General features: G+C 42.8%; 1 protein-coding gene across 2 annotated transcripts in view; it reads right to left on the bottom strand.

Annotated features, from left to right (window-relative positions):
* Positions 1-14,969, bottom strand: part of etv6 (ETS variant transcription factor 6) — a 64,294-nt gene extending 49,325 nt beyond the window's left edge. For both annotated transcript variants that reach the window (XM_060902884.1, XM_060902885.1), the window contains exons 1-2: positions 14,590-14,969; positions 3,762-3,891 (exon numbers count right to left, since the gene is read on the bottom strand). In XM_060902884.1, coding sequence (XP_060758867.1) covers positions 3,762-3,891; positions 14,590-14,622 — 163 coding nt within the window. In that variant the 5' untranslated portion in view covers positions 14,623-14,969. The remainder of the gene's footprint in view (positions 1-3,761; positions 3,892-14,589) is intronic.
* Between the last annotated feature and the right edge of the window lie 1,006 nt (positions 14,970-15,975).

Below are 15,975 nucleotides of genomic sequence, written 5' to 3'. Positions count from 1 at the left end.
CTCTGGGGAAAAAAAAAAAAAAAAAGTTTCAGAGCGATCTGTTCATAACTTTTTCCGTAATGTTGCTAACAAACAAACAAACGCTACTGAAAACATAACCTCCTTGGCGGAGGTAATTAGAGGAATTATGAAGTAGATGAAAAACACTTATTGCACATATCAGGTGCTCATAATAGCAAAAAAAAGACACAATGCAATAACTATTGACAGACATACTGTACAGGTGATTTGGCCGCGACATTCAGGTACCGTATTTATCCTAATAAACGCGCCCGGGCGCGATGCAAAACATGAAGGGGGAGCGTCAATTTCGACCCTTAAATGACAAAAATCGAACATGACAAAATCATCGGAATTTAAAACATATTTTGAAACACATGAAAATACAGTTATATGTCCAAAAAGTCAATTAAACAATGTTCAGCTCGCTTATAAAGGATAACACTGGTAAGTAAACTATTTGTAGTGACGTCACAATTCACGTCATCGTCGATGTTTATGAGCTCACAAAACAAAATGTCGTCCTCAAAACGATCCTTCACCGCTAGTTTTAAGTTAAAGGTTGTAGAACTGGCAGAGCAGAAAGGCAAACACTTAGCTGCAAAAACATTTAATGTTCACCGTAAACGTGTACAAGAGTGGTGCAAACAAAAGGTACGTCTCCACCCGTATTGATATCCGCAGCAGAGTGAATGTCCGTATTTTATACTGTCCATGTTTACTAACGCGATTTCCGGTAAAAAAAAAAAAAAAAAAAATCAGCGGTGAAATTGAACGTCTCTGTTGTGGTTTGTTGGATTTAAAGTTTGTTAAATGAAGAAAATGGTTGGTAAATACTATTCTAGCTCTGAAAATCGTGGAGGCGCGTCAAATAGGGAGGGCGCTTCTATAAGGATAAATACGGTATCGAGAAATTTTTTTTGGCCAGATATAGTGTAGTGTGCTAGTAGTAGTATAGCCTTCATATTTTTGTAAAAACACCATGATAACCTGATCTAGCACTACACTCACTACTGTAATTTGGAGTAATTAGTCATAACTAGTAGTTAGTACAGCATTTATTACTATATCCAGTACCTGCCCTGCAAGAATAGCTACCTCTGTCAAAAATAGCAGGGTGCAAATCTGGCCGGTTAGACGAGTGTGTGCTCTTTTATAATTAAAAAAAAAAAAAAGAACTCCAACATTTCCCTGAGTGTTTGTCAATACAAAAGAAGTTGCACAGAGAATTCCTTCCCTTGCAGTGCTCCAGTGATGCTGTCCAGGTCTCATTAAAGTGAATGAGCTTCACCCTGAGACGTACACGTGCAAATCTTAAGACGGTGGCAGAAGCAAAAGCAGTGTATGATTAAAACTAAACCTGAAGACCAGATACGTTTTGCAGATACTGGATGCCAGTTATGACAAACACACAGGTTAAATATTAATGAGGTTTAGTGCAACACAGACTTCAGTACGCTTTCATCACCACCAAGCCCGTTTCCTGGCCATTGTCCAACTCCACCCTTTCTTTTATTGGCTGAGTCAAGGGCTGGTTTAGACCTGCAGTGAACCAACACTTCACTTCCAATACAAAAACACACACTTCCTCAATGGAGTTAACCTATGAACCGAGTGCTGGCACAATGTGAAATGGGGCATGAACACATGTACACACGCCTCTAAAAATACACCCACTAACATTTATTGAGACCTGGCACGATCTAAAACACGCCCACTCAAAACACACACACCAGGACCAGAAGGACTGTCTCAAGGTGGTCGTTTCGATGATGCCAGACGCTAACTAGTACCTATATCGCCTAAGAATATCAGGACACTCGGCAAGTGTGTACACACATCTAGCTCTATGGCATGGTTGATGCTGAGTAAGGTACAGCAGTTAGGAGATGTGAGCTCAGAGGAGTGAGTGAGAGTGTGTGAAACGACGAGTACTTGGGTGTGTCCAGATCATGTAAGGCAGCTCCAAAGCAAATCAACTTTAAAAGTTAAAGAGGCAATACATACAGAGAACTGGAAAAAGCTGATAAAATAGAAAAGTAAGAACGCATCGTGTGTTTATCTGAGGCTGGTATGTAAATAGACATACTCTACATTTATTCATCAAGCTGAGGTTGAAAGGCTTTGACTCAAAGTTACAACAGTGGCAGTATGACAGTGCCAGGATTTTATCCTTCTTATTAGTCCATCTCCTGGCACCTTCAAATTATTATTAGAATTGAGGTTTTTCACCCACGTGACCAAGTCATGTGAGGCTGCCATTTTGGACGGCACGGCTCGAATCAGTTTGAATGCGAGGAAGGCGACAAACGAAAAACATAAAAGAAAAAGGAGCGAGATGCAGAAAACACCTTCACTATCCAGCGACGTAGGGCATTTACAGGGCGAGCAGAGGGAGAGGTATTTGCAAAAATTGAGGTTAGCAGGCTTAGAGAACGACGTTTACCTGCTTCCACCAGGATTGTTCACTGACGTACGGAAGTACACGAAGCCCTCGTCTTTACCTGACTTCGGCCCACAGGATCTGTATACCTATGTTGTTAAAAACCCATCGCCATACACAGGTATTGATCTGAAAGCGTATAAGAGTTTGGATGCCTACAAATATTTTGTGTCAGGCTGGGTAACATGCCTACATCAGTGGGTCGTCCCTGGAGCCGGTGGTCGCCATCTTATTACAGCTAAGGTTTGTTCACATTTTCATTTACTTTCGGTCCTCAGGATAAACAAAATGTTATTAAATGTCACTGAAATAACTTTAGTCTGTTGAGACATGGCCCGTTATAAATTTGCTGTTACCAGGCAATGACCAAGAACTGTATTATTAGGGTCGGTGTCTGTGTTGTAGCAGTGTACTAGCAGCTAGCTGTTAGCACTAGCTAATGTCAACAACAGTAGCTAGTATGTTACTGTAGCAATGTTTACGTTCAGTCATTTGGATGACTGTTAAAACCTTTCAGTCTCAAGTTTTTCCTTTACTGTATTTACTAGTTTACTGTAATTATGATCCGGGAGCCATTTACACCGGATCCAGTGTAAATAGCTGCCGGAGCGCGCTCCGGCTTGCTCCCCCTCAAATTAAGCAGCGCGCTCCGGCTTGCTCCCCCTCAAATTAAGCAGCGCGCTCCGGCTTGCTCCCGGAGCACTCCAGGAGCAAGCCGGAGCGCACTGCTTAATTTGAGGGGGAGCAAGCCGGAGCGCGCTCCGGAACCTCGGCCGGAGCACTCCGGGAGCAAGCCGGAGCACTCCGGGAGCAAGCCGGAGCACTCCGGGAGCAAGCCGGAGCACTCCGGGAGCAAGCCGGAGCACTCCGGGAGCAAGCCGGAGCACTCCGGGAGCAAGCCGGAGCGCGCTGCTTAATTTGAGGGGGAGCAAGCCGGAGCGCGCTCTGGAACCTCGGCCGGAGCACTCCGGGAACAAGCCGGAGCGCGCTGCTTAATTTGAGGGGGAGCAAGCCGGAGTGCGCTCCGGCAGCTATTTACACTGGCTCCATTGACATTAGCTAGCTTGACCTTCAAAATGGCGGACACCGGGGCGTCACGTGACCCTGTGACGTCAGGTGAAAAACCTCAATAATAAAGTCGATGAGAATCCAGGTGATGTAAATAGCAGAAAACTCGATCGACTTTATTATATAGATTACGATATCCAAAGACCTCCTGGTGATGCACTGCGTAAACAGGGCCAGTGCAAGGAACACTGAATGTGTGTGAGAGTGGGAATGTGTGTGTGAGTGGGAAATGTGTGTGTGTGCAACTCACGCAGGTGTCCAGGCAGTCTGGCTGGCTCTTCCTCTGTCTTGGCATTAGTCAGAGGCGGAGCGCCATGGCCTGGAGAGGAAGTGGAATTTGGCAGTGGACTGGCAGAGGGACTGAATGCACTCCTCTCCTGCTGAAACAGACGCACAACTTAAACAAGGCACTGCATGCACAAACCACTCTTACACAAGTCTATACGCCACTGGAGCATAAACGCAACCTCAAAATTTCACCTCAAGCTGCTGTTACAGAGTCAACAACGGAAAACTAAAAATAGCAGCTTTACTGTACGACCAAATCACCACCCGAACGTTAATAGACCTTCTTGTGCCTCCAAAAACCAAATACAAGTCTGTTACATTTGTCTAGAGCACTGGTTCTCGAAGCGGGTCCTGGTCCCTGGGAGTCAGTGATGGACAGCCCAGGAGATCTGGGATTTAAAAGTCATGGAAATCAAAACCTATTATATATTTAGGGGTCCAAGCATCAAAGCCAACTCACATCTATTGTGCTCGGTAATAAAAAGCTCCATGGCTCGTTTTTAAACACCCCCTTCAATAAATACTCCTCAAATAAATTCATACTCAAGGGGGTCTGGAGGATTTTATTTTACGGTTAAAGGTAACAAAGATCGAGAACCACTGCTCTAGAGGAGGCACAGATTTGCAATGCTGAGAGAGTCACAAAAGACGGACCAATCCATCCAGTATCCTGCTGAGAATAACAGAGCAGCCTTTTCTTTTCTTAACTCCATACACCATCTACAAAATAATGGCGATTTGGAACATTTTTCCAGCATGACTCGAGTCCTCTTAGAGTCGAGTCACTAAGTTATTCGGCCTGATCACCAATTAGTTTCCTTTGATAAAATAAAGATACCCGTCCACAGACCATCAGGATTGAATGGTTTGTGGACCTTTATTGAAATTAGTCCTAAAAAAAAAAAATTACACTGTACTAGCAGGAAATATTAAAAAGATTACATTACACACGTATATGCACACACATGTATACCCATATACATTCATAAATCAGGGATGAGAGTGGGTGGTCACCAAAAAAGCAGAAAACAAGATGGCGCCCGAAGCCGGGGGTCTGGGAGGGATACCCCCCCCAGAAAAATTTTGAAAAATAAGGCCTTACAAACCACTTTCCTGCAATCTGAGCTGTAGTAGATTAAAAAAAAAAAAATCTGTTGTCCTTTTTATATATTTACATGAAAATATGTTTCAAATCAATAGGAGTATTGTTTGAATTCAAAATAAAAATCACATTCTACATTCAAGGGTATGGTTATAATTCATGATCAACAAAAATGACAAACTAAATTCACATTAAACGCAAGTTTTATTAATTATCAAAATGTTCATATATTAAATACAATTTCTTAGGGAGAAAAGGTCAGTCACCCTATGTCCTCATTAGTTGCATATGATTTCAAAGTCTTTTGAAATATTTAAGTTTTCAAAACTGTCAGCATTAATTCAGATTTACTGACCATCATATACATGTTCAATGTATTAAATCAAACGAATGCCAAGTTTATGGGATAATGTCTATGTACACTTTATACAATTATTTATAGTTCACAGTCACTTCTCATTTTCATTTAATCATTTCGACGACTTCTTCAGCTTTTTGGCCAAAGACAAGAGCTTGTCAGTCCTCTCTCTGTTTTTATACCAGCATCGATTTCACGTACCTTCGCTTCGTCTCGCTTGTCAATTGTATTCGGCATTTTGAGTAAAAAAGCCGATACGAAAGAGAAATGTATTTTTGAAGCGCAGCGACGATGAACATGTGCAAGTTTCGATAAAATAGAACAGATGCGGGTACTTTTGTAAGAACTGTTATGATTGGCTTTTGTTCTCTCCCACACTCTTGTAAGAACTGTTATGATTGGCTATCATGCTCTCGCCAGCGATGTTTTGGCCAATTACATTGTAGATAACACGTATTCTACCGCGAGACTTAGCGAGACTAAAGATGGCGAAAATGTAAACATGTAACATTGTCGTACGCTTGAGTATCATGAAGGAACATACCCCAACCCCCCTCAATGAAAAAAATCTCAACGGATTTGGCATAATATCGATTTTTGCTCAGAAAAAGCGGAAATCCGCCGAAAAGCAGAAAACTCTCATCCCTGATAAATACACAAATGTGAATAAAATACATATTCCCATTTGCAGTTCAATAATTATCGGATTCTAAAAGTTTGACTTCTGTAAGACTTGATGGCTGAAAGGGCAACATTTACTTCATTAGTTATTGGTAAATTGTCCCACATTATTACCGTCCTTGGATAAAAGGAGTACATAAACATTACCAGATACACTAAATTGACAAAGAACGAATGATTTGGTAATCTGGTCGCTCTTGTTATTTGATGCACTTCAGGAGGGAAACTGATGCCAACATGCCCCATCAAAATATTGTTGAGCATGCTTGTTTGGAGGAGGAGGAGTCCATGATCGAGGGAATCCTGGCCAAGACGTCCAAATCAACGGCGAAACATGACTGAAACGTGAATAATTGTCGAAAACAAATCTCGCAGCTCAGTGTTGGACCATTTCAATTTGGTTGATGTTCTGTTTGGTGTAAGGATTCCAGGCACTACAAGCATATTCAAGTTTTGGACACCAGAGCACGGTAGGCTGTGTCCTTGACTTTTGGATTATAACCTCCCAGGATACGACAGAAAAGCCCAAGGGTAGAATTTGCCTTCTTGCAGATGTGACTGACATGTTCGTTCCAACACAACTTATCCGAGATGGTGACTCCAAGATATTTTGTCGAATTAACTCTAGAGATCAAATGGCCATTTAGAAAATAGCTGAATATGGTTGGACTTTTCTTGGACGTTATGCCAAGATAAGGCCAAAAAAAAAAAAAAGTGTTTCTGGTAACCCGACCGATCGAGAATTTCCGCGTCGAAATTGCCGACCGTAAAGTTTTTATTACAAATTTCCCTCGATATTTTAGTGTAAGCGGCGTTAGTTTGTCATAATTTTTTGTTTCAACGCATTCAGGTTGTGAAAGAAACGATAAAAAGTAAAATGTTTCGCCACTTCTATCAGCCCTCCTGCATAAACATGGAAGCGCACTTGTATACTGAAGGAGGAAGGGAAAACTGAGCCGAGCCGCCATTTTGAATCCTCATTCAAGGCTGTAATGCAAATTGCTTCCTTTTCAGTATACAAGTGCACTTCCATGGCAGGGAAAAACACTACATTTTGCCGCCTATGTAGTCCCCTATTTATACAAATAGGAGTCATTCAGGATTCAGCCGTGTTTTTGCTCTGTTTTTGCTCGACCCAAGTTCTACAGTAGGCTAGGCTAGGCCGTCTGCTTTTAATGGAAGTAGCCTAGCCTAGGACGTTATTTTCACGTTATTTCTTGATGGTGTTTTCACGTTATTACATGAAAAAATACCATGAAATATCACTTCTGTAGATCATAACTCAAACTCACGATATTTTTATTCGTTTAAAGATTTAAGACACTTATTTTATTATTATGATGTGTGGTATAAAGGATTCTGTGCCAAAATACTATTTTGTAAGATGTTTACTTGTGTTAATTTTTTCAAACCAAAAAAAAAAAAAAAAAAAAAACACACCACTTTCCTACCTACCGATCTTATTTTAGTATTTCATGTTACCGGAAACACACTATTTTTTTTTTTGGCCTAATAGCTTTTCCTAACGTTTCTTGGAGTATAAAAAATGAGATGTAAAATCACATCACATCAACTGAACACCTATGAGAGACTTTTGAGCAACGAGTGCTAAAGCGAGTGTTCTATGCTTTTGTCATTATCATAAGAACTGAGAGAATATCTTTTGGAACAATGGGGTTCATTTGTTCTGTACAGTCTCAGAGACGTGTACAATTAAAGCCAAGGTGCACTGAAGCTGTTCTGGTGTTACTAAGACACACTATATTGAATATGTACACTGTGCATGTATATAATATATCTTTAAGCACCACTTCCATTTCCTGAAATATCCTCCAGAACATACTACCAAACAGATACAGTCAAGCCGGAAAGTCTGCACACCCCTTTCACCTTCTCTGCATTTTATTACGTTACAGACTTATTCTACAATAGATATTCATTTTTTGTCACAAAATTCTACACAAAATAGCCCATAATGACAAAGTCAAAGCAGGATTTTAGACATTGTGCCAATTTATTTAAAAAAAAAGTAAAATCATACACACCCTTTGATGAGACACTCCAAAGTGAACTGAGGTGCATTTTGTTTCCACTGATACTGCTTGAGATGTTTCTACAATGTAATTGGAGTCCACCTGTGGTAAATTCAATTGATTGAACATGATTGGCGATTGCCAACACCTGCCTCCATAAGGTCTCATGTCAGGGCAAACTCCAAGCCATGGGGTCAAAGGAATTATCTACAGACCTCAGAAACAGGATTGTGTCAAGGCATGGGAAGAAGTTTGGAACCACCAAGAATCTTCCTAGGCCTGGCCACCCAGCCAAACTGAGCGATCGGGAAAGACGGGCCTTGGCCAGGAAGGTGAGCAGGAACCTGAGGGTCACTCTGACAGAGCTCCAGCGTATCCTTGTGGAGATCGGAGAACCTTTCAGAAGATCAACCATCCAGGCAGCACTCCACAAATCAGGCCTTTATGGTAGAGTGGCCAGACGGAAGCTACTCCTTAGTAAAACTCCTGTTTGGAGTTTGCTAAAAGGCACCTGGAGGACTCTCAAACCATGAGAAACAAGATTCTCTGGTCTGATGAAACCAAAATTGAACTTTTTGGCCTGAATACCAAACATCACGTCTGGAGGAAACCAGGCACCGCTCATTACCTGACTAATGACATCCCTACAGTGAAGCATGGCGGTGGCAGCATCATGATGTAGGGATGTTTTTCAGCAGCAGGAAAGGGTTGACTAGTCCTAATAGAGGGAACGATTAATGCAGCCAAGTACACAGATCCTTGAAGAAAACCTGCTCCAGAGCGCTCTGGACCTCAGACTGGGGCGAAGGTTTACCTTCCAACATGACGATGACCTGAAGCACACAGCCAAGAGGACAAAGGAGTGGCTTCGGAGAAAGTCTGTGAATGTCCTTGAGGGGCCCAGCCAGAGCCCAGACCTGAATCCAATTGACCATCTGTGGAAGGAGCTGAAAAGGCTGTGTACCAATGCTCCCCATCCAACCTGACGGAGCTTGCAAGGATATGCCAAGAGGAATGGGCAAAAATGTCAAGAAATAAGTGTGCCAAACTCATAGCTTCTTTCCCAAGACGCCTTGAAGCTGTAACTGCTGCCAAAAGGTGCATCAACCAAGTATTAGGCTAAGGGTGTGTACAGATATGTAACCCCTAAATAACCTATTTTTGTCAGTAAAATATAATTGCATATTTTCTAAAAACCTGCTTTCACTGTCATTATGGGCTATTTTGTGTAGAATTGTGAGACAAAAAATGAACTCAATCTATTGTAGAATAAGTCTGTAATGTAATAAAACATGAAGGTGAAAGGGGTGTGCAGACTTTCCAAGTTGACTATTACATCATAATAATAATAATAAGAAGAAGAAGAAGAAATTTAAAAGCTGGTGTTCATAAACGTCTCCGAGCTACTCGTCTGACACATGCAGGTGACAGGAGTGCATTCAGAGGTAACTCCTGTGCAAATGAAAGCATGCAAAAATCAAACCCGATAAAACCACTTTTCTGTGGAGGTAATTTGACTGTCATTTGATGTGCAGGAAAAGCTGAGCTGTTTAAAAGAAAACGAGCACACAGTTTTGGGAAACATGAGAAACGGTTCCAGTATGTACCGGCTCACCGCCTGGTCGTCATGTTATGCAGGGAAAACACCGTTTATCCCTGTGAGATTATAGACATTATTTACAGTAAAGAACACCATGCTGTTGCATTAGAGAGGGAAAAAAAATGAAGTCAACCATTAAATCTGAATCTACAAGTAAAATGTTATTCAGCAACACATTTTTCTGATAAGACTATTATAGCCCTTTTCCACTACCCTTTTTCAGCTCACTTCAGCTCGCTTCAGCCCGACACGGCTCGCGTTTCGACTACCAAAAAACAGCACGACTCAGCTCGCTTCAGCCCTGCTTAGCCCCTAAAATTCGCACCGTTTTGGAGTGGGGCTGAAGCGAGCCGAGTGAGCCTGGGGGCATGAGCAGACACTCCCCTGTGCACTGATTGGTGAGGAAGAGTGTCCTCACATGCCCCCACACGCCCCCCGCGAGCGCACTGGGATCTGTAAACACCGCAAACCCGGAAGGAGAAGAATTACGCATTACGAGAATTTCTGAAGCCTTATGCGCCTCGCCTCATCTATACGCTCTTGCCAGTATCTGTCCGTGACAACAAGCCACAGCACCAAGACCAGCAACACTAACGACTCCATGTCCTCCATGTTTATTGTTTACTATTCGGGTCGTGAGACTACCGCTTAAAAGCTCACTGATGTCACTGTTTGCGCTGCTTAACGACATCACCTGACGTCCACCCACTTTCGCTAACTCCACCCAATGTGTCCACCCACTTCCAGCCAGCACGGTTCAGCGCGGTTGTAGTCGAAATGCAACTCCAACAGCCCCGCTCAGCCCGACTCAGCACGGCACGGCTCAGCCCAACTCAGCCGCGTTTGTAGTGGAAAAGCGGCATTGGTAGCATACTTTCACTCACATGTAATCCCACGATCAGATTACACAGTATTTGTCTTTAACGATGATCACCACATCAGATAAGATGATCATAGTGCCAAAAATTCGTGGCATATCTCAGTTAGGAGACTAAGGCTACATCCACACGACAACGAGATTTTTTTTTTTTTTTTTTAATATCGCGTCCACATGGGCAACGGATCAGTAAAATTTCAGGTCCATATGGCAACGCGACGCTTGCTGAAAACGATGCAATAGACATGCCACACCACTACGTGCGCTGTAAGACGGTCCCATCGGAGACACCAGAACAATAGAAGTAGACGCATGCGCATAAACCCCTTCTTCTGTAGCATTAGCCACACAAAGTTTTGATCATTAATCAGTAGCGTAAAACGAAAGATGCAGAAAGAGGAATGAATGGGGGTAGATGGAAGCTGGTACGCCAACATTCTGATATCCTCCAGAATTCTTTAATGGTCCGGAATAAATTGAATGCTACACGTTGATGGATTACTTTGTTCTTCTACGCCCTTTTTGAGGAATGTATTGTCGGACTTAAACCAACATCTGAAGAGGTGAGATCGCTCCTTTTTTTCCTCCCTACATTTGCTGGCGGGATTGTTTTTGGAAAGCGCACAGGCGGTGTGCGGTTTGGTACTGCTTCCGCAGTGTTTGGACTAAAGACTCTGCCCTAAGGGCTATTCTCTCACACTCTCACTTTGCACCATTACACAATAAATATTCACAGTGAAAATATTTTGTAAGCGCGTTTCATGAACCAAGTTATAGGATTTGTTGACAACTCGCATCGAATTCGTTACACTTCTACCCGGCGTGAAGCACTGACAGTCATGTGGTTGTGACGTCATCATAAACAAATCCATTCTACTCATCCAGACGACTTCGCAATGGCGCCGTTGCCAGATTTTTTCACTCTGGAACCCGTTCTAAAAAGATTTCGCTTTGGGGCACCCAAAACGTTCGTGCCATGTGGACGCCAGGCCGAAACGATAAACAATTTTATCAGATTCACTTGAATCTGTTGCCGTGTGGACAGGGCCTAACATGACAAGTTTGGCCCTGACCAATCATCGTTCACGTCATTGTGGAGAAGGGTCAAGAAACTGGCATTCACTGCCACCAAGAAACACGTCGTAGGAGTTGTTAAACTAGGTGAGGGGAAAAAAAAAAACTGACATGATAGACTTTTCATCAAGGCATCACTGTTCTTTGATTACACCACACTGCAAGGCCTATTTGATATTCTTGACACTCATTCAGACGAGATACTGGAAAATTTCTCAACCACAACAAAACCATGTCAAAATGAGGCTGACTTCGCGCCTGAGCACAGTATTCAGTACATTTACACCGACACCAATATTCTATTCGGAGTTTGATATGAGTCACGTAAACATTCCATTTGGATATTCCGAATTGAATAGAATTGAGCATTTTCCGATTAACACGTGGGATATGCCAATATTATTCAGGTTTTAGGAGCGTTTTTAGTCATGTATACAGCGCATTTGGAAATGCGCGTCTCAGTTGGCGGTTTTTACAGCAGTTTGCGACACACGGCCTCTTGCTTGTTTGCGATCAGCTCTGCACGTTGTACGCAAACCAACAGAGGGGTGTTTTACATTATCCGATTACGTACGTACGACTGCACATGAACAGTAACATTATCATATGCATTTTCATTAACTGTAAAAACAGCTTCGCAGGAATATTGTCTTTCAGAGTAAGAGCAAAAATGTAAACGCAAAATGTAGTGACTGGAAATGTAGATCCTTATAGATCATAGTAGGAAAAAAAAAAGTTTCTTTAATTTAGTGGGAAAATAAAAGCGTCAAAGTGACTTGACGTGCAGCTTCGTCAAAAACTCAACAATTAATCTTGAGGAAGGAAAAGTAATCAAATCAATCTAAAGTAAGAGCAGTGTCTACATTCTTCAAAAATAAAAGTATATTACTGTGACCTTAAAGTGCATATCACGGGTAAATTCAGGAGTAAGATCAATGCAATTCTATTTTATATTAAACTTTGGTCAAATATCTGTCACATTTTACGCAATACCAGAAAAATTCAGTTGAAATCAAGCCATTTGAGGCGAATTGGTCTGCCTCGGAAAAAACTTGGCATTTGGATTTCCCGGCAAACATTGATTTTCGTGACGTCGCGTGCGGGACGCCTCCCTCTGAATCCTACGCCAGCGCTGGTTTGTTTATGAGAAAACGACCTGGTGGTTTTCTGCAAATTTCTTCAACGTTATTGCGTAATTATTAAAATGGTTAACAGATGTATCGTAGGAGGGTGTAGCAACACCAATCTTGATGGGATTAGTACTCATCGTTTCCCAAAAGACCGGACAATGAGAGAGAAATGGGAGCGCTTGGTGTACACAGGCTGTGCACTGAAACCGTGCAAAGCTCGCGCAGCCTGCTAGCACTTCCGCAGGTAACATCACGAATCTGGCTCCAGACTCCCTTGGGATTTTTCCAGATGCGTTTTGTTATTTTATTTTTTTCTGCTGTAGACAGATGGCCTTGTGCAAAATTACCCTTCTGGATGAGTGTGTAAAGGGACATACTTTCATATAAAAAAAAATATATATATATATATATATATGAAATTGGTCCAGAATATGCACTTTAAGGGTACAATGGCTCATCACTGGTGCAGGGGCAGTACCAGTACCCTCCAAGGGTGTTATTTGTACCCTTTATATTATACTGCTTAGGAACATACTGTATGTTTCTTTTATCCCCCCCCCCAAAAAAAAAAACCCACCAAGTCTGATAATGAGCCCTAATGCTCCTTTTCCACCAAAGCAGTTCCAGGGCTGGTTCGGGGCCAGTGCTTAGTTTGGAACCGGGTTTTCTGTTTCCACTGACAAAGAACTGGCTCTGGGGCCAGAAAAACCGGTTCCAGGCTAGCACCAACTCTCTGCTGGGCCAGAGGAAAGAACCGCTTATGTCAGCGTGGGGGGGTTGTTAAGACCAACAACAATAGCAAGACTGCGGAAGATTGTCATTTTTAAGCGACAAGAAGCAGCAGCTGTACAAACGCGAAGTCATCCATTATTATTATTGTTGCTGCTTCTTCCGTGTTGTTTTTGCTTCGATATTTGCACCAAGGTTTTATGCAAACGTAGCGACGTAACTGACGTATACAGCGACGTAATGACGTGGCTTCCCTTAGCACCGCGAGCTATGGAAAAGCAAACTGGTTCTCAGCTGGCTCGCAAGTTGAACGAGTTGTGAACCAGCACCAGCCCCGGAACTGGTACATTAGTGTCAATTATGCCATGGGGTCCGGAAACGGACTCCTATTTGACAGTACAGGTGAGGTGTTTACCATACAGGTGATCTTGATGCAAACTGAAAAGAAAAAAAACAAAGTTTACAGAGATGGAAATCATGTTGTTTGGGTTAGTCAGGACAGAATAGATATATAGTTCATACAGTTTGGGTTCATCTTCTGACCTTTCCAAAAAGGTGACAAGGCTAAAAGCTCAGCTTGGAGCAGCAATACTTCGTCACTGTGGAACTAATGGAGGCACTGGAGGAGCTTAATCAAAATCTCAATCTCGGGTCAAAGTTCAAAGCAGAGCGAAATAAACCGATTCGGAAATGAAAATTTTGGAAAGGGGATTAAAAAGTCAGTCAGCTTGCACTCACTCGGTGTGAAGTAGGCCTGGAAATTCTGCATTTACGCATTCGACGCTTACTCAGTGGTGATGGATGGACCTTGATTTGGTGTGTGTGTGTGTGTGTGTGTGGAAAAGCTACACGGATGGCGCAACATAACAAAAACATTGTTGCAACCTTCTTTCTAAAGCTACAGTTATCAAAAGGAACAGCAACTACAGCCTGGGAGGCTGTTGTGACGGATTTCCTATCAAAATTTGACCAAAAAAAACCCCCACAAACAAGAGAAGAAAGAAGAAGGGGGGAAAGAAAACACGAGCTAGCTACAGGTCACGGTGTGTTTTCTTTCCTCAGAGAGACAAAATCCTCTCAGCAACAGATGATAGAGCAAAGAAGGTGGGGAAAACAAGAAGAAGAAGATTAGTCGGGTTTAGTCAACATTCCCGGTGTCATTCTCCAACTCGGACCTGTTAAAGACTTAAATAAAGGCAGAAATACCTTAATGTTGAGTTGTAAAGGGGACTCGGACATGTCTCGGTCGAATTCAGGAAGTTCTCCCGTTTCCACTTTTCCTTCCCCGTTGTTTTTCCGTGAAGCGACCCAAGCGGAAATGCGAGCATCCGACTTTGTTGTTTTGAATTGACGAGCAGCCGACGCTCTATAAACCCATCGCTCTGTGGACCAATAATACCCCTCTAACTTTTTAGCTTCTCTATATGTCGAATTCTTCTCCCTGCTCAGCCTTTCAGGCACTACATATTGGCTAGGTGATGGTTAATACCTTCCTGGAAGAGTTGGCTGTCCGAGGCTCATTGATTTTGGTTTGTGTGTGTGTATATATAAGTGTGTGTGTGTGTTATAGTGGTGAAGTGACGTGAATTCCTGGCACTTAAAGTGCGGCCCCTTAAAGGGAAACTTAACTCTGGAAATAGCCAATCAGAATCGACGTTGTGGGCGTGGCCAGAAATCCCTTATCCTGTGTGAAAACAGGAACTGGGACTTTGCCTGGGATCAGCGGGTTCATTTATTTACCTCTGTGACTGGAATTCAGTGAAACGCTCTCACTGATCCTCAGTCAGTTTTTTTTGTTTTGTTTGACACACCATTCTTGTGACAAGTCTTTTTCTGGTGTCAGAGGAAGACTTATGAGTGGCTTGTTGAAAGGTTGTTTTTGATGCCCTTGGAAATACAGCCACCAAATGACATGATGTTTGAGATGTTCCTTCTAATGGAGGTGCATTTGCATTATCCATCCATTTTCTATACCGCTGAGGGTTGTGGATGATCTGGAGCTAATAAAAGAAAGCACAACTTTATTCATCACACACTTGTGACATTGCCTCTCTGCATTTAACCCATCTGAAGCAGTGAACACACACGTTGTGTTGGGAGTTAGGTGCCTCGCTCAAAGCCGTCCCATATTAACCTAACCTGTATGTTTTTGGGGGAAACCGGAGCAAACCCACAGGGAGAACATGCAAACTCCACACAGAAAGGCCCTTGCTAGCCACTGGGTTCGAACCTAGAACCTTCTTGCTGCGAGGCGACCGTGCTAACCACTACACCACCCTGACTAATAAGAAGAAATCTTTATTTGTAACATGCATACTTCAAGCACACTGAAATTCATCCTCTGCATTTAACCCATCTGAAGCAGTGAACACACGTGCATACACTCAGAGCAGTGGGCAGCCACACAAGAGCGCCCGGGGAGCAGTCAGGGGTTAGGTACCTTGCTCAAGGGCACTTCAGCCCAAGGCCACCCCACGTTAACCGAACTGCATGTCTTTGGACTGTGGGGGAAACCGGAGCACCCGAAGGAAACCCACGCAGACATGGGGAGAACATGCAAACTCCACACAGAAAGGCCCTCACCGGCCGCTG

This window comes from Neoarius graeffei, chromosome 21 (genome assembly GCF_027579695.1).
Source record: "Neoarius graeffei isolate fNeoGra1 chromosome 21, fNeoGra1.pri, whole genome shotgun sequence".
In the NCBI taxonomy this organism is placed as follows: domain Eukaryota; kingdom Metazoa; phylum Chordata; class Actinopteri; order Siluriformes; family Ariidae; genus Neoarius; species Neoarius graeffei.
Note: the sequence above shows the minus strand (reverse complement) of the source record. Positions and strands in the feature narration are given on the sequence as shown.